This window comes from Tachysurus fulvidraco, chromosome 20, assembly GCF_022655615.1.
Source record: "Tachysurus fulvidraco isolate hzauxx_2018 chromosome 20, HZAU_PFXX_2.0, whole genome shotgun sequence".
NCBI lineage: Eukaryota > Metazoa > Chordata > Actinopteri > Siluriformes > Bagridae > Tachysurus > Tachysurus fulvidraco.
In genome coordinates this window covers 2,580,672-2,607,612 of record NC_062537.1, presented here as the reverse complement: position 1 = coordinate 2,607,612, position 26,941 = coordinate 2,580,672, and the positions used below count along the sequence as shown (strand labels likewise).

The 26,941-nt window shown below is 37.2% G+C and overlaps 4 protein-coding genes across 5 annotated transcripts; all 4 read left to right on the top strand.

Moving 5' to 3' along the window:
• The first annotated feature begins 1,492 nt into the window (after positions 1-1,492).
• Positions 1,493-4,026, top strand: LOC113650205 (collagenase 3-like). The gene is made up of 10 exons (XM_027158402.2): positions 1,493-1,652; positions 1,753-2,000; positions 2,125-2,273; positions 2,423-2,551; positions 2,640-2,801; positions 2,881-3,007; positions 3,097-3,230; positions 3,320-3,473; positions 3,560-3,663; positions 3,748-4,026. The coding sequence occupies exons 1-10, from the start codon at positions 1,548-1,550 to the stop codon at positions 3,840-3,842; spliced, it is 1,407 nt and encodes a 468-aa protein (XP_027014203.1). The 5' UTR covers positions 1,493-1,547; the 3' UTR covers positions 3,843-4,026.
• A 6,176-nt stretch (positions 4,027-10,202) lies between these two features.
• LOC113650399 (collagenase 3-like) lies at positions 10,203-12,980 on the top strand. Its single transcript, XM_027158748.2, has 10 exons — positions 10,203-10,363; positions 10,458-10,699; positions 10,800-10,948; positions 11,275-11,403; positions 11,494-11,655; positions 11,748-11,868; positions 11,959-12,092; positions 12,218-12,371; positions 12,457-12,560; positions 12,667-12,980. The coding sequence occupies exons 1-10, from the start codon at positions 10,259-10,261 to the stop codon at positions 12,759-12,761; spliced, it is 1,395 nt and encodes a 464-aa protein (XP_027014549.2). The 5' UTR covers positions 10,203-10,258; the 3' UTR covers positions 12,762-12,980.
• Positions 12,981-16,687: 3,707 nt separating this feature from the next.
• LOC113650215 (collagenase 3-like) lies at positions 16,688-18,930 on the top strand. The gene is made up of 10 exons (XM_027158411.2): positions 16,688-16,807; positions 16,897-17,096; positions 17,178-17,326; positions 17,480-17,608; positions 17,699-17,860; positions 17,953-18,073; positions 18,159-18,292; positions 18,386-18,539; positions 18,639-18,742; positions 18,821-18,930. The coding sequence occupies exons 1-10, from the start codon at positions 16,703-16,705 to the stop codon at positions 18,913-18,915; spliced, it is 1,353 nt and encodes a 450-aa protein (XP_027014212.2). The 5' UTR covers positions 16,688-16,702; the 3' UTR covers positions 18,916-18,930.
• Positions 18,931-19,567: 637 nt separating this feature from the next.
• On the top strand, positions 19,568-26,606 carry LOC113650236 (collagenase 3-like). 2 transcript variants are annotated; one of them, XM_047804482.1, is made up of 11 exons: positions 19,568-19,629; positions 22,495-22,645; positions 22,726-22,958; positions 23,066-23,214; positions 23,880-24,008; positions 24,099-24,260; positions 25,314-25,446; positions 25,554-25,684; positions 25,784-25,943; positions 26,085-26,188; positions 26,277-26,606. In XM_047804482.1, the coding sequence occupies exons 2-11, from the start codon at positions 22,544-22,546 to the stop codon at positions 26,375-26,377; spliced, it is 1,404 nt and encodes a 467-aa protein (XP_047660438.1). In that variant the 5' UTR covers positions 19,568-19,629; positions 22,495-22,543; the 3' UTR covers positions 26,378-26,606. The 2 variants fall into 2 exon arrangements, with proteins under 2 accessions (XP_047660438.1, XP_027014235.2); XM_027158434.2 differs by lacking the exon at positions 19,568-19,629 and having other exon boundaries at positions 22,485-22,645.
• The last annotated feature ends 335 nt before the right edge of the window (positions 26,607-26,941 follow it).

The following is a 26,941-nucleotide window of genomic DNA, read 5'->3' as shown; positions in this document are numbered from 1 at the left end:
ACCATGTGTCTTGTTGTAACTTCTGCAGATTTTTAGTAAAGTTAAGTAGACCTGGTGAAACACTATTAAAACCCCTGATCAGGCTCTATAAAGGATATACAACAGTTTGTGTATCAGGGGTATTAAACTCTATTCTAACTCATAATCTTACCTTAAAATTCTTATGTCTATTAATAATCACATACAGATCAAAATAAGCCGTTTTTTTTTTGTTTTTTTTTTTAAATGAAAATATTGTACTTTTTATTTTTGACTTAAAGCAGGTGTTTAATGAGGACACGAAATGAGATGTAACTGAATATCATGACTCTGCTAAAGGTTGTAATTTTCTTCATTGATGCTGTTAACAAGTTCAGACATGCCTACGAAAGGACTAGAGTCCTCAAAGGGTTTATTTGAGACAGTGGTATTTGGGATTGTGGTATATAGGCAGTGGTATTTGGGACAGTGGAATGTTGAACAGTTGTGTTTGGGATTGTATGATTTTAATACAGTGTTATTTGATAAAGTGGCAAGTTGGACTGTAGTGTTTGGGATGGTGCTATTTAATAGTGAATTTTAGGACAGTGGTATATAGGGCATTTAATGCAGTGATATTTGGGACAAGGGTATGTAGACCAGTGGTATTTGAGACAGAGGTATCTGGGATTGTGGTATTTAGGCAGTGGTATTCCCAACTGTAATATAAAATATCATGGTGCATCTGGCCATGTGGTCATTCGTACGGTGATATTTAATACAATGATATATGGGAGTGTGGTATTTAATATAGTGCCGTGTGGGGTAGTGGAAAATGGGACGTGGCACCTGGAATAATGCCAACAGAGGTCCATTGAACAACTGAAAGTGTGAAGTTAATCATCATGTGTTGAGTAATTATTTACCATATATGGACACCTTTTGGATCCAGACAAGCCAGAATAACAGAATTTACACGCATGCGCGGGCACACACACACACACACACACACACACACACACACACACACACACACACACACACACACACACACACACACACACACACAAATGATTCATAACCAGAATCCTACACACAACACTAAAAACTGCCAAATGTACCATGTGATTTATGCGTCATTAGAAGCTGATCAATTGCACAATTCCTCGATTGAAATTTTAATAGACTGGAAGGCAACTATTAAAAATATGATGTTTATATTAACGTTTAATTCAGTTACAGTGCACGAGAGAAAAACAAGGCTATTGAATTTGAACCTTAATGTCTTTTATGGCACCATTGTAACATTCAACATACGATTGTTTTTGTTTTAATTAATGTGTGTGATCTCACATCCAATCTCATGTTTCCAAAATATTTTTAGCTATAAAATATCTGTGTAAATGAAATTCTTTTGTGTAAGCTGTGTATACAGGGGAAATTCACTATATGAAGTCATCCATAATTTCCTTCCTTATCTGCATTTACCATCATATGACTCAGGTGGTTGCTCAATACCCCATTCTTCATCCTATATATATGCAAGGGGTGAAGCCTGAACGACATCAGTCTCTTGAAGGAGAAGCGAGATGAAGACTCTCTACCAGTTGTGTGTCCTTGTTGGCCTTGTGCTTAGGGTCCACTCAGGTCCTGTACCACAATCTATTGTTAAGGATGACGAAGAGTTTGCGAAGGTAAGAATGACATTGCATTCTGCTACTTAAAATGACATTTATTTTTTTTGACCAGGTTTTAAAATTTATTCTAAAAAATTAATTGTTTCGATTTAACCAGGATTACTTGAAGAGACTGTACAACATGAAAGAGGCGAACAAGCCGTCTTTTGGGCGTACGGCCAGTGAGATGAGCTTGAAGCTCAGCGAGATGCAGCATTTTTTTGGTTTAAAGGTAACAGGAATTCTTGACGATGAAACTATGGAGATGATGAAGAAGCCCAGATGTGGAGTTCCAGATGTTGCTGCATTCAAATCCAAATCCAGAGCTTTTACTAACAAATGGTCTACAAACAGCTTGACCTACAGGTACCTAAGCAGTGTAGCGTATTAAGTCATACCATTCTATCTTCTTGAAACAATCAGGTGAATAGATTTACAATTAAAGTTAGCTTTATGATTAAAGTCACACTTTGTTGTTTTTATTCTACAGGATCGAGAATTACACTCCTGACATGTCTGTGGCCGAAGTGGACAACTCTATCGGGAGAGCGCTGCAAGTCTGGGCTCGTGTCACAACTCTGAAGTTCACCCGCATCTACAGCGGCATAGCCGACATCATGATCTCCTTTACTGTCAGAGGTGAGTCTCCTGCTTTATTTAGCACTGAGTCCTGAAAAGTCGTTCTTTTAGAAAATTGCAGAATATTTTAATAAAAAGATTTTTGTCACTGGACAAAATAGATATTTTCAGCATAATAAAGACATACATCGTAAATTTTCCATTTCCAGATCACCGTGATGGATCTCCATTTGATGGACCTAATGGTATCTTGGCCCATGCATTTTTCCCTTCTCCCGGCATCGGCGGAGACGCACATTTTGATGACGATGAGACCTTTACCTTCAAATCTTCTAGAGGTGATTATGCTTCACACTTTGTTAAAAAAAAAAACATATACAATCCGATATGAAACGTGCATCGTAAACAACAGGTATTCTTCCACAGGATACAACCTGTTCATTGTGGCTGCTCATGAATTTGGACACTCTTTGGGCCTTGATCATTCCAATGTTCCTGGTGCTCTGATGTATCCAACGTACAGCTACACCAATCCTGACACTTTTGTTCTGCCCAGAGATGATGTTAACAGAATTCAGGCTCTTTATGGTATGTATCTGTAACTTTATAAAAAGCTTTTGGTAAATTCCCCAGCATATAATTAACAAAGTAAAACCCACTTCAACAGGCTCAAATACTGTCAATCCTGAAAAGCCTGACCCCGTACCTCCAGTCACCCCTAATGCCTGTGACCCCAATCTGGCTCTGGATGCTGTTACAACCCTGCGTGGAGAGAAGATCTTCTTCAAGGACAGGTACACATGGACCTCAAAATAAATCGTTGACCTCTTTCTAATCCATTTTTGAGACGTCTGACCGTTTAATGCTGATTTCTGTTGTTCAGGTTCTTCTGGCGCGTCCACCCACAGCTCACCAACACAGAGCAATATCTGATCAAGTTCTTCTGGCCTACGCTTCCAGATAATATCGATGCTGCTTTTGAGCACACGTCGGCTGATTTGGTGTACATCATTAAAGGTAAAACATATCTCTATATTGCAAACAATTCCAGTCTAATAGCGGTATTAGATGTGAGTTGGTGTTAAATTGTGCTCATTATTTTTTAGGTCAGAAGGTCTGGGCTCTAAGTGGTTATGACATCGTGAGAAGCACAAGTCTCCGTAGCTTTGGTTTGCCAGCTTCAGTGAAGAAGATCGACGCTGCCCTTTATGACCAATATTCCGCAAAGCTGTTGGTTTTTGTTGGCAGGTCATACTACAGGTAACTCAGATTGTGTAGCTATATTAAAGCCATCAAATCATTTCTAGCCCTTTTTCAAGTATGTTAAGGAGTATTTTTTCCCCCAGCTATGACATGAACAGGAAGGTGATGGACAGAGGCTTTCCGAAACCAGTGACAACGAGCTTCCCAAGAGTAACCAACAGAGTTACTGCAGCTTTTCAGGAATATGGTCAGTATTTAAAATATATTACAAAACTCCTGACTGATAAAAGTCAACATCTTTAACTAAAGTGACACACTATATGTTTTTCAGGTTATTACTATATCTTCAGTGGGCCAGATGTTTTCCAGTACAATAACGGAAGGCTGGGGAATATAATGAAAAGCAAAAACTTTTTGCGGTGCTAGTTTTTTTCTTTCATATTTATATACACTGCCTCATCTTCAGCAGGAAGAATCATTTGTAAAGGAAATTATAAATTTATGTGCATAGCAATATATTTTGTGTATTATTAACTTATGGTTTATCACCATTATTATAACTTATTGCCATGTTGTGCTTGTGTTTTTGAAATAAAATATTTTATTGGAATTTCAGCCTATTGTGATGCTACCATATTAGCCACATACTATATAAAAAGGTACTTTTAATTTGTAAATTAAAGACACTAAACAAGCCATGGTAAAATCCTCTAACAAGAAAAGCATAACAAATCCTTCACTTTTACTTTTTTTCAATTTAATAATCCATACTTGAGCTGTTAATCATTTTGTGGGGTTTTCAAGAAAAAAAAAAATAGCTCCTTTATCCAAGTCCAAACATAATACAGAGGTTTTATATACAGTACAAGTGACAGAACAGGAGTTGAGATAAGATTTAAAATGCACAAAAAAATGACAGGACACAAAGATAACTACACAATATAAAGAGACAATGTCAATTGTAAAACGCGCTATACAAATAAACTTGAACTGAATTGAATTGAATAAAGGATAGCTCATTTAACTGGCGGAGGATATAACCTAGGAGGAAAAGCTACATACTAGTTCTAGCATGACTCGAGTCAGGGAGATTTCTATCCTGAAAACTTAGCTGCCTAGTTCAACGTTTAGCTGACCCACAGTTTAATGTCCCAGGGCAAGCAGAAAAACACTTATCCTTCCATTTATAGTGAATATGACAGCTACATATTAGTCACAGTTTACTTTTACTGCAGTTTGTGCTCATATGAGGCAACATACCAGGGGTAGAAGTACAAAACACATTAACAAATGGCTGAGAAGTACAAAACACATTAACAAATGGCTGAGAAGTACAAAACACATTAACAAATGCGAAGACAAAACAACGAATGCGAAAACAAAACAACGAATGCGAAAACAAAACAACAAATGCGAAAACAAAACGAGTGCGAAAACAAAACAACGAATGTGAAAACAAAACAATGAATGTGAAAACAAAACAACGAATGTGAAAACAAAACAACGAATGCGAAAACAAAACAATGAATGCGAAAACAAAACAACGAGTGCGAAAACAAAACAACAAATGCGAAAACAAAACAACAAATGCGAAAACAAAACGAGTGCGAAAACAAAACAACGAATGTGAAAACAAAACAACAAATTCGAAAACAAAACAACGAATGTGAAAACAAAACAACGAATGTGAAAACAAAACAACGAATGCGAAAACAAAACAACAAATGCGAAACCAAAACAACGAATGCGAAAACAAAACAACGAATGTGAAAACAAAACAACGAATGCGAAAACAAAACAACAAATGCGAAAACAAAACAACAAATGCGAAAACAAAACAACGAATGTGAAAACAAAACAACAAATGCGAAAACAAAACAACGAATGTGAAAACAAAACAACGAATGTGAAAACAAAACAACGAATGCGAAAACAAAACAACGAATGCGAAAACAAAACAACAAATCCGAGAACACAATGACAAGCCAGGTCAAAATGACAAAAGGTAGGTATTGTTTGTAAATGGAAACTTATCCTCGGACGAGACAGCTGTCATTCACCTGTATATCTTGAAAGACAGGTGTTTTGTCCAATGATCAGTAAGTTTCCATTCACAAACTATACTGTACCTACCTTTTCCGTGTTGTCTGAATCGTTGCAGGAAACACATTAACAAATCCGAAAACACGACAATTCAGACAACCAATGGAAAAGGTAGGTATAGTTTGTGATTGGAACGCGTACCGATCATTGGACAAGATACCTGTCACTCAAGGTTTACAGGCAGTACAACAGTCTGCCACAGGGAAAAGTTGGAATGTGTGTAATTCTGTGGATTACTGTGGATTAATTCTGTTACACATAAGATTCCATACCTGTATATCTTGAGTGACAGGTGTCTTGTCCGACGGGACATTGGTACAGTGGGATTTGAGACGGTGATAATTAGAATAGGAATATTTAGGACAGTGATATTTGGGACGATGTTATTTGGGACTGTTGTATTGGGACAGTAATACTTGAGATTGTGTGACTGACAGTGGCATTTGTCAATATCCTGTCACTGAAGACATGATGTTACTCATCACATTGACTTGACTAATGATTTATAGGATATGGCTCAACTGTCTTCCTCTGTAGACAAGACAAAATAAGAGAAGTAACTCTGATTTAACAACAAAACAAAAAAACCAAGAGTAATCGTAAATAAATTCTTAAAAAAAAATCAAAACAATTCATAAATAGAATCCTTCATTAAATGCAAAGAAATAGACCGGTTCTGTCTCATTCGAGCACGATGAGGAGCAGAGAAGATTATTTAAAAATCTTTACAATAAAAAAATCTTTACATTCAAAACAATCTGAAACAGAATAAGTAAATATAATACAAAATCTAAAAAAAAACATGTAAATGAAAGTGGGGGGCACGGTGGCTTAGTGGTTAGCACGTTTGCCTCACACCTCCAGGGCTGGGGGTTCGATTCCCGCCTCCGCCTTGTGTGTGTGGAGTTTGCATGTTCTCCCCGTGCCTCGGGGGTTTCCTCCGGGTACTCCGGTTTCCTCCCCCGGTCCAAAGACATGCATGGTAGGTTGATTGGCATCTCTGGAAAATTGTCTGTAGCGTGTGAGTGTGTGAGTGAATGAGAGTGTGTGTGTGCCCTGTGATGGGTTGGCACTCCGTCCAGGGTGTATCCTGCCTCGATGCCTGATGACGCCTGAGATAGGCACAGGCTCCCCGTGACCCGAGAAGTTTGGATAAGCGGTAGAAAATGAATGAATGAATGTAAATGAAAGTATGATTTTGGTAATCAGTAATAAAAAAAAGAACATATCGCTTCTGTATAATGGACGGACACTGTGAGATTGTCTTTTACACTTCAAGTAATACTTATTACCTTGAAGATTTAAAACTTTTAAATGAGAGGATAGTGAATGGCAGCCAGAGTTAGGGTTAAGGTTAGGGTTAGGGTTAGGGTTAGATTAAGCTTAATCTGCTTATCAGGTTCCAAGTGTTTAGAGATTTAATCAAAATCACATTTGATCACAGCTGTTAACACTTATTGCTTTAAATCACAGCTTTTCTTGCACTGAATGAAACTCGTCAGCAGCGACGTGTCCTGGGACTGGACACAGGTCTGTGTTGTCTAGACCATGCCTTGTTTCCCAGAATCCCACCTTCTGATACAAAGCCATATACAGTAGATGCTTTTCTGTCTGTGTCTCTAATACCATAAAACATCTGTAGTCATCATGTAGACTGTTGATTCAGGTGAAGCAGCTGATTTTCCTGCAAATTTCCTGCAGCCTGGTTTCACCATTCACCACAAATTTACTAACCTTAATTCTAAATAATATCATCTGTGCAGTTTAGATCAGTAGATTGTGTCATTGTTGCATGTCTCAGAGTTACTGTATGTCCTGCCAAAATATCACAAGCAAATAATGATGAAATGCTGTTTTTGGAGAAGGAAAGGTTTTTAGAGAAGGAAAAGACATTGCTTTATATCCAGGGTCTCATTTTCTCACCAAAGTAACAGTTTGCATAATTTAACTGAGAATTGCTAACAAGACAGTTGGTCAAACATTCTGAAGTAAACAGTATAGATAACAGTATTGATACGTAACATGCATTTTCCTACAATTGAATTAGTTCTTTAACTAATAGTCAATTCAGCATTAGTGCCTCCAGTACTTTGCTTGGGTGCATGAGGTGTTTGGAACAAAACAACACTTTGCCCTTGATTGTGGTGTTGCAGCTGCTAACCAGGGGGCAGCAACCCGTGGCTCCGGAGCTCCAAGTGGCTCTTTCATCCCTCTGCTGCGGCTACCTGTAGATTCGGAAAATAAATATTTAATTTAAATTTATTTTATTTTACTTAGTTAGTTTTTTAAAAAAAAAATGAAATTCTAAGATTATGATGCTCTAGTAACATTAAAATAAACCAGGTTTAATTATTTTGTCGCTTAAAATATGCGTTACTGTACAGTATAACTGCCGACTTTGCGAAATCCGACACACAGAAGCAGACGTATTTTTGGTTTGCTGCAGCCGGCAAGCTAAAATTTTGATGTCATGAATACAAAGAGGACTCAATTAGACATTGAACATTTTATTTGAAAGTAACCTTCAACCCAGCCTATTTTTTCTTAAGGGTAGTTCAAACTGTTAAAAATATTTTTGTTTGCCTGCAGAAATAAAATTTCGTTTACTCAGTAGCAGTTCACTGATTTCATAAATGCAACACACTACAGTTTTTTTCTATACTTTCCATAAAGGTAAAAAAACGATATATGCAGCATTATCTTTATGTTAGATGTCAAAAGGGTTTTGTGGCTCCCTGTGTTTTTTTTCTGTACGAAACGGGTCCAAATGGCTCTTTGAGTGTTTAAGGTTGCCGACCCCTGTGCTAGACAATATCATGAGCTATTAAAAGAATGGTACTGCCATTATCCACTTGGCCTACAAAAAAAACAATATTGGAGCACACTTGTGTTAATCCAGTTTATGAATAACAATATCACCACGAAGATGTAGATTCACAATAAGCAAGTTAGCTGCAAGGAGAAACTCCCTGAAATGACAATGAGGAAGAAACTGGTATACTGGTGAGATCGCCTGGGATACCAAGTGCTGGTATCCATGTGAGGTTTCCCACAACAGTAGGAGCTGAGTTATAAAGAGCAAAAACCAATAAAAGCAAGAGGATCAGGGCAAGGATCAATCCAGAGGTACAAAGGATGAAAGCAGTCACAGCAGGAGAAGTGTTCCAGCATCACACTGGCTAGTGTAACAGATAGAACATAGGTTCTTAGGTATTACAGGAGCATACAGCGGCTTAAAATGGTGATCAGATGAGAGATGCCAATTAGGCATTCTTTCATTCATTCTCTACCGCTTATCCGAACTTCTCGGGTCACGGGGAGCCTGTGCCTATCTCAGGCGTCATTGGGCATCAAGACAGGATACACCCTGGATGGAGTGCCAACCCATCACAGGGCACACACACACTCACACACACTACAGACAATTTTCCAGAGATGCCAATCAACCTACCATGCATGTCTTTGGACCGGGGGAGGAAACCGGAGTACCCGGAGGAAACCCCCGAGGCACGGGGAGAACATGCAAACTCCACACACACAAGGCGGAGGCGGGAATCGAACCCCAGCCCTGGAGGTGTGAGGCGACCGTGCTAACCACTAAGCCACCGTGCCCCCCACCAATTAGACAGTCTCTGTGCCAATTAAAGGCTCTTTTCAACAACACACCAACTTGGGAATTATTGTGACCTAAGGTAGCAAAACCCGCACTGAGAATAAATACACGCTGAACGTTCTTAAGACATTTGTAATTTACTATTTTAACCAGTGCTGTTTCAGTACTCTACTGAATCCTGACCTACATATGCTATGCATGTGATTCCTATGTGTGTAGCAGCTAAATGATAATATACAAATGAACAAAGTCCGTTGTTCTTGATGCAAAATGTGTTCTGTGGCCTTTAAAGGACAGTTTCTATGTGAATTGTAAATCTTATAAAAATTGTAATAAAATATGTATTATGCAGTCAAGCTGAAAAAAAAACAAATACAGACAATAGTATTTGTCAACATCCTGCCTTAGATGTGTAATGTGTCTTGGTTTGAGTTTTTACATCATATGGCTCAACATCAGCTGGGGAAGCCAGCTTAAGGCAGCAGAAAACAGGAACGTGCAGGAAATTTGTCAACCAGTAACACCTCACAAAAAAAATCCACAGATTCGACACTGATTCAAACTAAAGACGAATCATAAACATGATTCAAAACAGCTCATAATGGAGATAATAATGGATCTCACTACAAAGCGATAGAAGGAAAATGAGGAAATTAAAAAAAAAAAAGATTCATCATGATTCATAGCAGTCGTATATTTTATAAACATAATGCATAGTCTGCATGAATAATGGACATTGTGTTGTGGGATTGTTTTTGTGAATTTATTTTCACCACCAAATATTACTTACATAGGAATATTATATTTTAAATAGATTTAGTATTTATCTGAACAATTTTTTTTTCAAGAGAAATCTTTTCTGAAAGCTTCAAAAGGTTTAGTAGTACTGTCGTTTGTACTCGTAACAAAAACATTTCAAATTAAATTAAATTTAATTGCTTTTTATATCTGTTGCTTTAGGCTGTGTTTGGGAAAATTCAGGATATGTAGACATCCTTAATTTACCTACGTTTGTCATCTTTCGTGATGTAATCATGTAGCTTGTTGAGCAATATCCCACCCTTTTCTTCCTATAAAAACTCGGACTAAAGATCAAACTCCATCAGTTGGTTAGAAGAGAAGCAAGATGAAGACTTACTACCAATTGTGCATCCTGGTTGCCTTGGTGTTCAGGGTTCGCTCAAACCCTGTACCACAGAATAATGACTTGACTGATGAAGAGTTTGCAAAGGTAAGAATGGCAATTTTGTTTGAAGATTATTTAATTGAGCTTTCATTTTATTTAACTAGATTTCTAACTGTATGTTTTTTTCCATTTTAACCAGAATTACTTGAAGAGACTGTACAACATGAAAGAGGTGAACAAACCGTCCTTTGGGCGCACGACCAGTGAGATGAGCTTGAAGCTCAGCCAGATGCAGCAGTTTTTTGGTTTAAAGGTAACAGGAATTCTTGATGATGAAACTATTGCGATGATGAAGAAGCCCAGATGTGGAGTTCCAGATGTTGCTGCATTCAAATCCAACGCTTTGCCTATCAAATGGTCTACAAACAGCTTGACCTACAGGTACTTAAGCAGTGTAGCATGTTATCTATTTCCATGATACAATCCAGGTGAATAGATTTAGGTTTAATTTAAGTTACACTTTGTTGGTTTTATTCTACAGGATCGAGAAATACACTCCTGACATGTCTGTGGCTGAAGTGGATGAGTCTATCGATAGAGCGCTGCAAGTCTGGGCTCGTGTCACTCCTCTGAGGTTCACCCGCATCTACAGCGGCATAGCCGACATCATGATCACTTTTACTGTCGGAAGTGAGTCTCCCTCTTTATCCAGTGACGTTGGTACCATTTCCAATTAACACGTTAATTGGGGAATATTATTTCATGTATTATATAACAGTTTTTGTTGACAGGGTAAGTTAGAGACCGTGAAAGGCAACATTTGAGTAAAACCTTAGGCACATTACCATTCACAATCACTGTACTTGCATGCTTGTGTCATTAACTCTATTGCTTTCTGAGCTCTTCAGTCTTCATAAGTCAAAGTAGATGTTGAATTATTATCCTTCAATTGTATTCTGATGCTAATAGTGTATTCAACAATACTAAGCTAGGTATATGAATGTGTCTATTTCTAGATCATGGTGACGGCTCCCCATTTGATGGACCGGATGGTTTCTTGGCTCACGCATTTGGCCCCGCTGTTGGCCTTGGTGGAGACACCCATTTTGATGAAGATGAGACCTTCACCTTCAAATCTCCTGATGGTAAAGATACTCACACGTCATCGAACTTGCAATAAACACAACGCAATGTGCAAGATTCACAATTTACCATCATTTATCTGGTCTCCCCAGGATATGTCTTGTTCTTGGTGGCTGCACATGAATTTGGCCACGCCCTGGGGCTTGACCATTCCAAAGATCCTGGAGCTCTCATGAACGCAAGGTACTCCTACAGAGATGTCGACAAATTCCTTCTTCCTGGAGACGACATCAGTAAAATTCAGGCTCTCTATGGTGAGCTTCGGTTATGAGTCATTTTGTGAGAAATTGTCCTGAAAAGCTGACACGCCAAACATCTATTTAACAAAGTTTAATTAATCCAACAGGTCCAAACCTTGAACTGCCCGATGGGCCCACACCTCCAACCACTCCTAATGCATGTGACCCCAATCTGGTCCTGGATGCTGTTACAAATCTGCGTGGAGAGACCTACTTCTTCAAGAACAAGTATGTGTGCATATTAAAAAATAATTAAACATCTAAAATTCTTTTAAGCATCGTTTATGCTAATCGTAATTGCATATTTCTGTTGTTTAGTATTTTCTGGCGTCACCACCCTCAGATCCCACAGATTGAACAATATCTGATTAAGAGCTTCTGGCCCGACCTTCCAGATAATATTGACGCTGCTTTTGAGGATCCATCAGACGACTTGGTGTACATCTTTAAAGGTGAAAATACTGTCAAATACTTATTGATAGAATTGAAATATGTTGTGATTATTGATATCAATAGCAATATAGAATCTACCTAAGCTACAGATTAATTAGTGTGTGCTTGTGTTTATAATCTGTAGGTCAGAAGGTCTTGGCTTTAAATGCTTATGACGTTGTAAAGCGAGAGACTCTCACTAGCTACGGCTTGCCGGCTTCAGTGAAGAAGATCACTGCTGCCACTTATGATGAGCATACTGGAAGGGTTTTGCTTTTTGTTGGCAAAAAATATTACAGGTATAACATATTAAAGTATGGTTATATTATAAAAATAGAAATAAGACAGGATGCAAGATATTCACTAATAGAAATATTTTTAAAGTTATGACTCAAACAACAAGAAGATGGATGTGGGTTACCCTAAACTGGTGGACAAGAGATTCCCTGGAATGACAGGAACAGTCGACGCAGCTTTCGAGGAAAATGGTCAGTATTCGACGGATTAATACATCCCCTAAATAATTTGAGTTAATTTGGATACCTAGATATATGATGTTAAATACTGCATTTTTCACACCCTATGTTTCTGCAGGTTTCACCTACCTCGTCAGTGGAACTCGCATAGTCGAGTTTCGTGAAAGAGCATTGACCCGTGTGGTGGGAAACAAAAACTTCCTGCAGTGTTAGATGCCTTTTATACTTCTGAGTCATTCAGACAGTGGATGTGCCAATAATACATTAAGAAACTATTTAATAATTTATAGAGTTAATTGTTATTCATTTATAAAACATTTTCTGAGTAAGTGTCATTCCTTAAGTTGTACATTTCTAAATAAACTTTTCATTCAAATTTAAACATGCGGTGAAATGTTGATGATGTGAAGCAATAAAAGTACAATAAATCTGTATCTTTACAGTTTTTTTTTTTTTTTTTTTACATAACATTATAAACTGAACCCTAAATAGATGTTGGGCTTCCAGATAAAGTGCATTTTCCAGTAACATTAAAACTATGTGGAATAATTACAAGAGTACAAATGACCATATCATTATTTCGGGCCACAGTGATGCAGTTACAATTTATTAACAAATTGTTTTTATTGAATGTTTCATTTTGATAGATTTTTGTTAGTATTTTAAAAGCAACAGGTTACATGTTAGAGTAATTTGATCACGACATTTTATTTGATTTTAATTATTATTATAATTTTTTTTATGATTTTTAATGAATTTCATTTAATGCAGGTCGTTAGTGTTTTATTTAATTGTAAGAGCAATTCCAAGTAAGAGTGGAATGAGCTACATGATATTTTCTGTGAAATTTCTTTACTTCACTCCAGCACTTGGTTCAACCCAATTTCATGCATATAGTGTTGTTGTTGTTTTTAATGATAACCATTGCAACAAAGCAGCTTTGCATAAATCTTAATGTAATCGACATTAAGCTCAGTGGTTAAGGTGTTGGACTACTGATCAGAAGGTCATGGGTTCGTATACCCAGGACCAAGCTACCACTGATGGACCCCTGAGTAAGACCCTTAACCCTCAATTGCTCAGTTGTAAGTCACTATGGATAAGGGTGTCTGCTAAATGCCGTAAATGTAAACGTGTGAACGAAATCAAGCATCGCGTTAGTTCAGGCAGGACACGTAGTAATCCGCATCAGCTGCTAATCAGCTGTCCTCGAAGCGCACCAATCCGGCACGACTTCCCCTCCTTTAAAACCTCGCTTCGAGCCGCTCCTACGCATCGCTGCTGCGATCCAACACCCTCCTCCATCCCTGACTCCTCCGAATAGTATGTCGCCAGCGCCGATCGAATCCTTCGCTTATTCTCTCTCTCTCTCTCTCTCTCTCTCTCTCTCTCTCTCTCCGTCTTCATTTAAAAAAAAAAACCCGTAATAAGCTAGTCGGTTCTGATTCTGCCTGTAGGGGGGGTCTATTCATTCCCAGCGCTACCTCCCCGCCCCGTCCATGCATGCGCAAGGACCGGCGCGCGGGAAAAAAATCTCCCAGAACAGAACCATCCCGCCAACACTAACTGTATGCTCGCAATAACCTTCATTGACGAAGTGGTCCTGACTATGAGTATGGGTGTAATTGTCTGCAAGAATAATAGAATGATGCAGGAATGATGCAGTTACTATAGAAAGAATAACATACGGTAGAATTTCTTGAGAACCCTAGAATAAAAACAACTGTTAACTGTTTACAGTAAAGACGTATTGTTTACAGTAAAGATGTACAAAAAACTTTACTGTTTACAATAAAGACGTACAAAAAACGATTAGTGTCCATGATTCATGTTCATGCTTAGGGTTCTCAAGAAATTCTACCCTATCTTATTCTTTCTAATAACTGCATCATTCCTGCATCATTCTATTATTCTTGCAGACGATTACACCCATACTCATAGTCAGGACCACTTCGTCAATGAATTTCAGAGATTTCAGATTAAAATTTGATTGGATGAGCGTGTTTAGATTTAGTGTAACAATTAGCACAGGAATATTTAACTGTTTTATTTTATCTGCTTGTTTGTGTTTTCTAACCTAAAATTTAATCTATAGCAACATTTGGACCGAACCTATTACTACAGTTACTAACAGAGTGAGTGATATGAAAGAAAGGGAATTTCACCGGATATGCAGCTTTAACGAGAACATATGGACAAATCATTTTGATTATCAACGAAATAAACAATTTATTTGTCTGTATTCTGTCTGAATATCTGGTTACTCAACCAATTAAATTCATGGTTATAAAACTGTCGCACAAAAGCAGTATTACACACAGAGTTGTGATATTACTGTTTATACATGATATTCAGTGTAGTATTCACTATTGCCTGTTTAATTCATTAATGTTGCTTAATTATTCATTGTGTTTTTGAACCCTCGAATCTGATTGGATGGAGAAGGTCTGGATTATTTATATATAAAAGCACAGAATTTTAACTTTGTAGCCGTCGCCTTATTAAATGCTAAGTTTGACTTAAATAAGTTTTTGACTATACCATAAACTACATCTTTGCGTGTGAGGATTTTGTACGTTATTTAAAATAATGGTGTAAATCGTTCCTACTGTAAATAGACAGTACTAGAAATGTTCTAAATGCACCTCTAGAGATATTACGTTGCAAAATTTATTTTTATGGTGTAAAACCTTTTCAATATTAAAGCTGTTATAGACATTTCACAACATTCAGGAGTAAAGAGCTCAAAATGGATATCAATAAAAAAAATCTACATTTAAATGCATTTTTTATTTGATTTGAATTATTTTTTACATTTTTTTATGATTTAACTTGTAAAAGCGTTTTTTTTTAATTGTAAGAGCAATTCCAAGTAAGAGTGGAATGAGCTACATGATAGTAATGATTTTCTGTGAAATTTCTTTACTTCACTCCAGCACCTGGTTCAACCCAATTTCATGCATATAGTGTTGTTGTTGTTTTTAATGATAACCATTGCAACAAAGCAGCTTTACAGAAATCTAAATGTAGTCCCGGTAATGTAGCCTCTGGTGTGGGATGTGGTAGCTCAGGGGTGAAGGTGTTGGACTACTGATCAGAAGGTCATGGGGTGGTACCCCAGGAACAAGCTGCCACTGCCGGGCCCCTGAGCAAGGCCCTTAACCCTCAATTGCTCAGTTTTAAGTCACCCTGGATAAGGGTGTCTGCTAAATGCCGTAAATGTAAACATAAATGTGTGAATGAACAGAAATTACTTCAGTATGGGTGTAATCGTGTACAAGAATAATTGAAAGATGCAGGAATGATGCAGTTACTAGACAGAATAACATTTGGTAGAATTTCTTGAGAACCCTAGAAACCTGGACATGAATCATGGACACTAATCATTTTTTGTAAGTCTTTACTGTAAGCTATGTTATGGATACCTGATACAGATGATTAGTCCTGGAAAACAGGAGTCTTTGAAATGTCAGAGCCAGCTGAAGGAACATGTCTGAATTTGATTGTTTTTTTTTTTTTCAAACATTTCACAGTACAAATGATGAAAATAAACACAAGTATGTAAACTGAGTTCCTGATGGCTGAGAAAAAGATTCAGTGGAAATAACCGTTCGGTTAATACCGTTTCTCAACATCCTTTCTTAGAAGATGCGATGTAACAACTTTGATTATTAGTCATGTGTGACTATCTGTTAATCAAGCATTAGCATCACACAAACATAACGCAGAAAGGTTTTTTTTTTGTCATTTTTACAACCTACAGCTATTCTGAAGTTTTCCCACATGTTTATTACAATATGTAGTTGATTTAAAATGAATTATAATGACAAAAAATATAAACAAGTTTGCAGATATTTTTCTACATCTATTCAAATTTACAAGCTGAAATTTGTGTGCTCCTGCTATATGCTCGAATGGGTTAGACCTAAGTTTATTGTGTTGTGGGTTTTTCTAATTTTTTTACTCAACTCGGAATACTTAAAAAAGCAGGAGTTCCACAGCGGTTCTGCTGACCATTTTAAATCTTTCCTGAAAGTTAAATCCCTTTCATCCCTGTGATTCAGGGTGTTGCTCAATACCTGATCCATTACCATACAGTATATAAAAGTGGGCAGTAAACCCAAACTACATCAGTTTATTGGAGAAGAAGCAAGATGAAGACTTTCTCCCAGTTGTGTGTCCTCGTGACCCTGGTGTTCAGGGTTCGTGCAAGTCCAGTACCACCATCTTCTGAGAAAGGTGATGAGGAATTAACAAAGGTAGGAATGGCATTACTTTGTGTATCTTGATATTACTCTGGTTTTTGTTTAACCTGTTTTCTAACTGCAGATTGTTTCTATTTAAGCAGAATTATTTCATAAAATTATCCAGCATGGAAGAGGAGACCAAGCTGCCCTTTGGTCACAAGGTCAGTGAGACCAAGCGGCTTTTCAGGTTAAACGTGACAGGATCTCTGGATGCTGAAATGCCGGAAAAGCCTCACTGTGGATTTACAGGTGTTTCAGAAGCTAAAAATTACAAATGGTCTACAAACAAGTTGACCTACAGGTACCGGAGCAACATAGTGTCCTAAACACTGTACGAACAAATGTTTATGCTTTAGGTAACGCTTTTTATTTAATTCTACAGGATTGAGAATTACACTCCTGACATGTCTGTGGCTGAAGTGGATGAGTCTATCGATCGAGCGCTTCAAGTCTGGGCTCGTGTCACTCCTCTGAGGTTTACCCGCATCTACAGCGGCATAGCCGACATCATGATCTCCTTTACTGTTGGAGGTGAGTCTCCCTCTTTATCCAGTGGCATTGGTGCCATTTTTTTTAAACATATCAAGTCTTTCTAGTGGAATAAAAATAGAAATTTAGAGACCACAAAGTTATCAAGTAATAAAAGTTATATCAGAGTTAATTGAATAGGTTTTCTATTTCTAGATCATGGTGACGGCTCCCCATTTGATGGACCAGATGGTCTCTTGGCTCACGCATTTGGCCCCGCTGTTGGCCTCGGTGGAGACACCCATTTTGATGACGATGAGACCTTCACCTTCAAATCTCCTGATGGTAAAGATACTCACACGTCTTCGAACTTGCAATAAACACAACGCAATGTGCAAGATTCACAATTTACCATCATTTATCTGGTCTCCCCAGGATATGTCTTGTTCTTGGTGGCTGCACATGAATTTGGCCACGCCCTGGGGCTTGACCATTCCAAAGATCCTGGAGCTCTCATGTACGCAAGGTACTCCTACAGAGATGTCGACAAATTCCTTCTTCCTGGAGATGACATCAGTAAAATTCAGGCTCTCTATGGTGAGCTTCGGTTATGAGTCATTTTGTGAGAAATTGTCCTGAAAAGCTGACACGCCAAACATCTATTTAACAAACTTTAATTAATCCAACAGGTCCAAACCCTGAAATGCCCGATGTGCCAACACCTCCATCCACTCCTGATGCCTGTGACCCCAATCTGGTCCTGGATGCTGTTACAAATCTGCGTGGAGAGACCTACTTCTTCAAGAACAAGTATGTGTGCATATTAAAAAATAATTAAACATCCAAAATATTTCTTTTAAGCATCTTTTATGCTAACCATATTTTTGTTGTTTAGTATTTTCTGGCGCCACCACCCTCAGATCCCCCAGATTGAACAATATCTGATTAAGAGCTTCTGGCCCGAGCTTCCAGATAATATCGACGCTGCTTTTGAGGATCCATCAGATGACTTGGTGTACATCTTTAAAGGTGAAAGGTTTTGTTTTGTTATGTTTTTATTGACAATACCGATCTAGAGTCGCAGCATATGTGTTTGTTTTAACTCATGCTCATGATCTTTAGGTCAGAAAGTCTGGGTTCTCAGTGGTTATGACGTCGTGAAACGCATGAATCTCATTAGCTTCGGCTTGCCGGCTGAAGTGAAAAAACTTAATGCGGCCTTTTATGATGAGCATACTGCAAAGATGTTGTTCTTTGTTGACAAATCATACTACAGGTACGGCACAGTGTATTGTTACATAAAATAAATACAAATGAAAGGAGACAAGATGATCTTCTATTTTTACACTGACTAATGGAATTATTTTGAAATAAGCTACGACACAAACAACAAGAAGATGGACGAGGGTTACCCTAAACTGGTGAAAAAGACATTCCCAGAAATGTCAGGAAAGGTTTCCGCGGCCTTCCAGTACAAAGGTACTTAAATCATTGTGACTAATTTAGACTTTAATTTAAAAACTTTAAACTTAATTTTGTTTGCCTCATGCTTTTCAGGTTTCACTTACCTCTTCGGTGGAACAAGAATTTTCGAGTTTAGCGAATCAACATTGATGCGTAAGCTGAGAAACTACTACTTCTTGCAGTGTTAGTCTTCTGTGCCTCTTATATTTGTCAATGACATGACATCTTTATTTGATGTTTATTTAATGAAAACAATTTCTGTAATTTGCAATATACGTCAAATAAATCTATATAATAAAGCAATTTTAATCCTGAAGTCATACATCCAAAAGAGTTCGATATGTGATGATGCACATCATGTGAGCTTGAATACCATCTATTCAATAACGAACAGTTCTATCCAAACTGCAAAGGTTTATTAGATACCCAAAACTATTCAGCTGAAATAATGATACAGGACTGATAGCTGATCTGATGTTACTCAGGTGCTGAATATTAAGCAGCTAAGAACCCTTATACCACAGTGCTGCTGAATTCACGAGTCTGATTGGCCAGAATTTGTGTTATCTGTCAAAATTTTCTCTACTGGACCATATGGTCTAAAATGAATTAGTGGAAATGCTCTCTTTGGGGCTTGGACAATAAATAGAATGTGATTAAGTGGGGAAAACATGTGATTACAGTGTGGAAAACATGATGTAGTGCACTTTATGTCTGTCCTGTACCTGCACAGGTATTGCAACACACCTAGATGAGTGCTTTACATCAATCTACCACCAGCAATACCGTTTATAGCCACTAGATGGCACGCTAACACAAGGAATCAGTGAGTCTGAGTACGCATGCGCATAAAGTATTGTCACCTACCAACATCATGAGTCATAATATTACCCAAACACTTGGTGAGTTATGAATTTAAGCGCTGTTGTGGTTCTGGTTGTGTTATTAGTGCTAATTATGACGATTACATAAATGTAAAACTGTATATTAAATGACATTTCATCATTTCCTATTGACGAGTCCTAATTTGTTCAGAGTGGCACGTGATGGTAATTAATTCATGAATATTGTGATGTATTTGGATGAGGTTATTATTGTTTGTTACCACTAGAGGGCGCCCTCGGTTGTATGTTTAATTATGCAGCTAACTGAGAAAAGAAGGAACTGTGATGCACTTAATAAGTGATAAACATTAATATATTGATACACAATTATAACAAGTGTGTCATAAAATTAACTCACAAATAATTGTTTGATCATTAATGCAATCTAAACATGGAGTTATTTCTATGTGTATTTTTATTCTTGCTTTCTTATTTGTGGTGTATTGTGAGTTTATTGTGCACTTTTAACGTTTTATAAACTGTTAAGTGTTGTGTACAGGATTAGTGCTCTAAATAAGACTGCAAACTTTATAGCTTACTAATAATAACGAACGCAGTAGTATTTAAGCTGTTCTGTGACAAATGTTCAGTAAAACAGAAGCAATTAAATTAATCATTGTGTGTCACTACAGCGTCAGGTGCTTATTTAATGTGGGGTATATATAGGATTTTCTGTCAGACCTTTGTTCCTTTTTGGATGTTGTCTCGTGCCTATAATGTTTGGAAAGCTGTCCTGACATGTTAAACCCGACAGATTTAAGTGTCACATAAACCTTAAGACGTCACAGAGCTGAATCAGACACGTGTTTAAAGTCTGGGGAACATCCATTCATCTTGGCCATGTTATGAAACATATTTAACCTGTTGATGAATAGACAATGAATCGGATCGGATACACAGATCCTTTCACACTGTATCACGATATATCGTATCGTTATATTTTTTCATACTACATACTTGTTTATTTACTCATCGATACCGATATGTGACACATATTATCATGTGGTACTGGACATAATTATTGGAGATTTTATTTATGAGGACGGTTTCAGATCGGAATTGATGCATCCTTAATATTAAAATAAATCAGGGTAAATGAAATGTCCGTTGGTGTTAAACCTGGACAATTATGTTTTGCTTCTTCTTCTTTCTTCCTTCCTTCCTTCCTTCCTTCCTTCCTTCCTTCCTTCCTTCCTTCCTTCCTTTCTTTCTTTCTTTCTTTCTTTCTTTCTTTCTTTCTTTCTTTCTTTTTTAATCATTCTACATCATAAAGTATACATTTTCTGCTTTATTTAAAATACAGTGTGTGCTGTAATTACTGGAAAAATACTCAAATTTTTTGTTAATACTCAAAAACATTCAGTTTATCGTTGTTTGGCTGTTTGTTTTTTCCACATGATTCAAAGTTCACAGCGCATCTGATGCAACTAGATGCGTAATTGTAATAACACAAGATGCAAGAAATACATTGTGCATCTTATTTTTATTATTATTATTTTGGTCAGATACGAAGCATCATCGAACACCTACGTTCTTGTTACATCAGAGTTACTCATAGTGCTTTAAATTAGGATATGAAATCCAATTAAAAGAAAACCCCCACACCCACTTTGTGTTTAAATGTGCACAAGTATGTGGAGCACTGAACAGATGATACGGAGAGTAGTATTGTGTTATACGCCTCGTTCTCACACGTATACGTGCAGTATCATTGAGCTGAAAGCTTCTCTGGACTCTTCTTCTCGTACTGAGAAGACCAAAAAAGGTCACTTCCTGTGGAGAAGAATCCTGGCCCCTTATTCTCGACGTCACCACACAAATTTTCTCTGGTGACGAATGATTTGTTGTGTACATGGTCCCTGTGATAGACCTCTGGAATTCAGGTATAGCATTAAAACAAAACACACGTGTCATTTCCCTGAAGATGTGGCTCGGACATGCACGGGCTCGCATCAGACATGTCTCAATAAGACTACAGTCAGGTTCCCAGCCTTTATCGTTACTCTGTCACAAATCATCTTCACTAACTACTAATAGACTGCATAATTGTTAGTGTTTTCTTTTTTGTTATTGTTTGTTTGTTTCCACAACTAGCCACAGATTTACCTTTGAATTTAGAAATGACTATTAAAATAATTATTTTTATTTGAAGGTATTTCAAAAGGTCCTTAACATAATAAGAATAATAAGAATAATAAGAATAATAACATAAGTTAATAGTATTCATTATTCATTGATTCAGCAGTAAATGAAAAAAAAAAACAAAAAAAAAACAAATCTAAAGTACAGTAGATATTTAATTTGTAAGTTTAAATATTTATACTCAATTTTAACATTTTTAAAAAAATTGGCTACAAAGACTGATTGTTATTACGACAATTTCAGTTCTAATAAAAAAACGAAACAGAATAGATGCAAAAAAAAACAACTTAATTGATTATTTTTATGTACGTATTTACAGTATATCATTTAATATATATGTTTTTATCTTCTCAGAATTTATAAATGTATAAAAAGATTTATAAGTTGATTTGTACTTTTATCAATAGAAAGTAAAAAGAAATCCAAAACTTAATGATGAGAGTTTTTTTAACATCACACTGTATATCCTGTACATTACAGAATAATAATAACGATTAGTAACAATTCATATAAATATCATATTAACAATATTAAAAAAGGTCATGTAACTGGTTAAATCACATAAATTTCAGTAATCAATTTCAGGAAAGACCAAAGGAAGGAAGGACAATTGCATTGTTTAATAATTTGGGTGTAAACATTCCTGTCAAATCCGGATTGTTCCTGCCTGATCCATTAAGCCTGTGATTAAACCTGTTACGAAATCTATGTCTGCATCTTAAGCGTATTTAAACCTCTCAGCCTCCGAGTCCAAACCAACACTGAGAAGATCCTTGAGGTGGAGACAACCATGAAGATGTTCTACATGAGCTGCTTTCTCTTAGCTCTGGTGATCACCGTTCAGTCGAGTCCGATCCCGGGGCAAGCCGAGCGAGATGATGCTTTTGCGGAGGTAATGTACTCTACATCCCATAATGACAATGTATCTATTGACAACGCTAAATGGACCTTTAATTTTATTTCTATCTCTAGGCTTACCTGAAGAAATTCTACAACCTGACTGCAAACAATAATAAAGGAAGATTCAATGAGATGGGTCTCAAGCTAGCTGAGATGCAGAAGTTTTTTGGACTGACCGTTACAGGAACGCTGGACTCCAAGACCCTGGAAATGATGAAGAAGCCACGGTGTGGAGTTGTCGACGTGGGTGCGTACACCACGTTCGGAGGAGACCTCAAATGGCAAACAAACCAGCTGACCTACAGGTGAGAACCTGTACGGAACGCAGAGAGCTCAGTAAAGACGTCGCATACGAATCCTTTCATCCGTTAGACTGATTTTGGTTTGTGTTTTGTTTTGTTTTTCCCTACAGGATCGAGAATTACACTCCTGACATGTCTGTGGCTGAAGTGGACGAGACTATCGAGAGAGCGCTGCAAGTCTGGGCTCGTGTCACTCCTCTGAGGTTCACCCGCATCAACAGTGGTGTAGCCGACATCATGATCTCCTTTGGGAGAGGATGTAAGTTCACACACTAACATCTACACACACACACACACACACACACACACACACACACACACACACACACACACACACACACACACACACACACCAAAATGACATTTGTTGCCAATAGTAACTGGTAGGAATAAAGATTATGAGGAATGAAACATTTATCAATTCGATTGTATCAGACATATCGATTTTTTTCCTGTAGTGTTATATCCCAAAATTCTATCACATAATTAGTGACAACGTGAATGCAAATCTTTAGCACTTTATTTAGTCATTAACAACTGAATTAACATCTCACAGTTTTTCTGCAAATGTCAAAACTAAAATAAGAGTAGAATGATGTATAAAATGTGAGACTATAAATATTTTTTTTAGTAAAAAAAATATATATATATATATATAAAAGAACCTTAAATTTCTCTAAATGACTGACAGAATTTGTAGTTACTATTATGGAATAGCTCTGGTGTGTGTGTGTTTGTGTGTGTGTGTGTGTGTGTGTGTGTGTGTGTGTGTGTGTGTGTGTTTAATCTCACTGCTCCCACACAAAGCTTGACCAATCCTGTTAAGTCTGTTGACTTGTAGAGTTTCAGCACTCTTCCTGAAATATTTGGAATATTCTTTTAAACCATAAAATGCATGCGTTAAAATCCAGTTCTTTCTCATAGCACACGGTGACGCCTACCCATTTGATGGACCGTCCGGCACTCTGGCTCATGCTTTTGCCCCATCCAGTGGCATCGGTGGAGACGCACATTTTGATGAAGATGAAAACTTCACCTTCTCTTCGACTAATGGTGAGACAAAACAGACACCGAACCTTTAATATAATAAATCCTGAAGTCCTTTTCATAACCATGTCGACTGACCGTGTCTTCTTTCTTCAGGATTTATTTTGTTCCTGGTGGCTGCTCATGAGTTTGGTCACTCTATGGGTCTGTCTCATTCCAGTGACCCCGGGGCCCTCATGTATCCGACATACAGCTACAGAGACCCAAAAACATTTGTTCTGCCTGCTGATGATGTCAAAGGCATCCAGTCTCTCTATGGTATGAACAAAATGACCTTATAGGATATCAATTAATATAGGCTTTTACATTCAGTACTATTTACACCTTTGATAATGTGACATTTGTTTACAATGGCACATTGTTTTAATTTTTAAGCTAAGTAGAAGGATTATTGGTGTAAAATCCTTGCCAAAAATACACTGTTTTTAACTGAATTAATTGTGTCAAAAATAACAACAAAACTGAATAGATTTCGAAGGAATCGGTTTATTTCAGTCGCTTTCCTGAGTATTAATGAGTCGTTCGCAATTGAGTCGGCTCGTTTAAACCGACTCATACATAGTCGATTGACTGCTTTAGTCGTTTTGTTCCTTCTTTTATGTTGTAGATAAACGTAATGACTTGTAGCCAAATTCGTTTTTGTTATAATTAGTTTAGAAAATGATTCTCGTGCTCAAAATAAAAAACACAAATCTGGGTTTGTACAAAAACGAACCTTTAAGAAACCGAAAGAATCGGATCTGACTCATGAGCTGAGTCAAATGATATGACTCATTAAAAACGAGCCGAAATTCCGACCTACACTGTTCCTAAATATTTAGGTAACTAGCTAGCGTTGCTATCTATTAGCAACAAAGGCTAAAGCTATTACTAATCTAGTATTTTGCCGTTGATTACAGTTTAGATACAAGATTTAACTAGAATGTAACTCATTATTAATCAAAACATCCTGTTTTTGATGAAAAGTTGGAATTTAGCATATATATTTTATTATCCATTGGCTGTTAGGTAGCTACAGTAACTAGAAGCTAGCATTTATTTATTTATCCTGATTTTAAATATAGTCAGAACTTGAAATATAATTAAAATGCTCATGTAATGTTTCACTACTGCCACAATGTGTGATAAGCCAAAAAATATAGTCAAACACTGTATATAGTTTTCTAGTATTTAGTATTTTTTTATTTTTCCAAAAGTTACACCCCCCCCACACACACTGCTGCATTAAATTTAGAGAGCATCTCAAATGACTTTGTTTATTTGCAAAATACATATTTATTTCTAACATCTACTTCACAAACATGTCACCAGGTCCAAACCCCGATAAACCTGTCGATCCCAGTAAACCCAATCCGCCTCCAGTCACCCCGAGCGCCTGCGACCGCACGCTGGTCCTGGACGCTGTGGCGACTCTGCGTGGAGAGAAGCTCTTCTTCAAGGGCAGGTACAGTACGATATGTGAAAAAAAAAAACTTTCTCCAGGTGATGTTAAAATCCATCTGAGATAAATCCATCATTTTGACTTTTCAACCATGACTTTGTCTCCTTCAGCTTCTTCTGGCGCTTAATCGGGACCAACAACGTCCAGCAGCAGCTGATTAAGAGCTTCTGGCCTGAGGCTCCAGATAATATTGATGCTGCGTATGAGAACACCGTGCAAGACAGACTGTACCTCATCAAAGGTAATTGGACATTCAGTATCATTTTTTTTTAACTGACTGTTTGTAATGGCATTATTCGTAAAGCAGCTCGAGATAACTGTATGAACTTGTGCTCTTTAGATCAGTCTGTCTGGGCTTTCAGTGCTTATGACCTGGTAAGTGGATTTCCCAAGAGTCTTAACAGCTTGGGTCTTCCTGCCAAGGTGAAGAAGGTCAGCGCTGCACTATTCAACCAAAACACCGGCAAGACCTTGTACTTTGTGGACAACAATTACTACAGGTAGGAAATACTGTACATATCATCGCTAAGGTGGAATAAAATAGAGAGACAGATAATAACAGTGCTGCAGTATTAATATTAACCATTTCTAAAGATCTGCTCAGTTTTCCTAGAAACTAACAGACTTAAATACTTTCTCAGTTACGATGAAAACAAGAAGAAGTTAGACACCGGATTCCCCAAACCAGTAGAACAAGGCTTCCCGGGAGTCACTGGGAAAATCACTGCTGCTTTCCAGAACAAAGGTCAATATTTTTATAAACACTTTTATCATTTCCTCAATGCTGTGATTTATATAAATTTTAACAATATCTGTCCTATTATGTCTTTCAGGCTTCACCTACCTCTTCAGCGGTACTCATATTTTTGAGTACAGCACTTCTAATAAGAAGGTGTTGCGTACGCTCGACAACACCTACTTCTTCAAGTGCTAGTGGTTTGTTTATTGTTTATTTTGGACCCAGGGCCTGATGAAGCTTCTGGGATTTGGTCATATAATGGTCATATAAATCACAGATAATTCATATAATGAATTATTCATCGTTTACTGTATGTACGTTTACTGTTATTATTCATAATAAGAATTTATTCTGCATTATAATCCCAGTTACTTTTGCTGTAAAATAAATAAATAAATAAATAAAGATTGCGGATAAAAACTTATGCTGTCTTTTGATCCGTTCATGTTCTGTGTCGAGATCAACATGAAAAACGAGTTCATCAGAATATTAAAATGACATTATAATTAAAAGGAAAGTAATAATAACAGAAACTGTACGATTACTGAATCGGTCGGAGTATTCGCTAGATTCTGCGCTTTTAGTACTTCTGAAATGATCATGACTTTAAATGTATAAAGAAACATGCTTCTGTATTTCTGTCATGCTCCAACATGTCAGATGTGTGTGTGTGTGTGTGTGTGTGTGTGTGTACTGTATGTGTGTGTGTGTGTGTGTTTGAGGTATACATTCCTGTTGGAGCATCTGTTGAAGTAAATT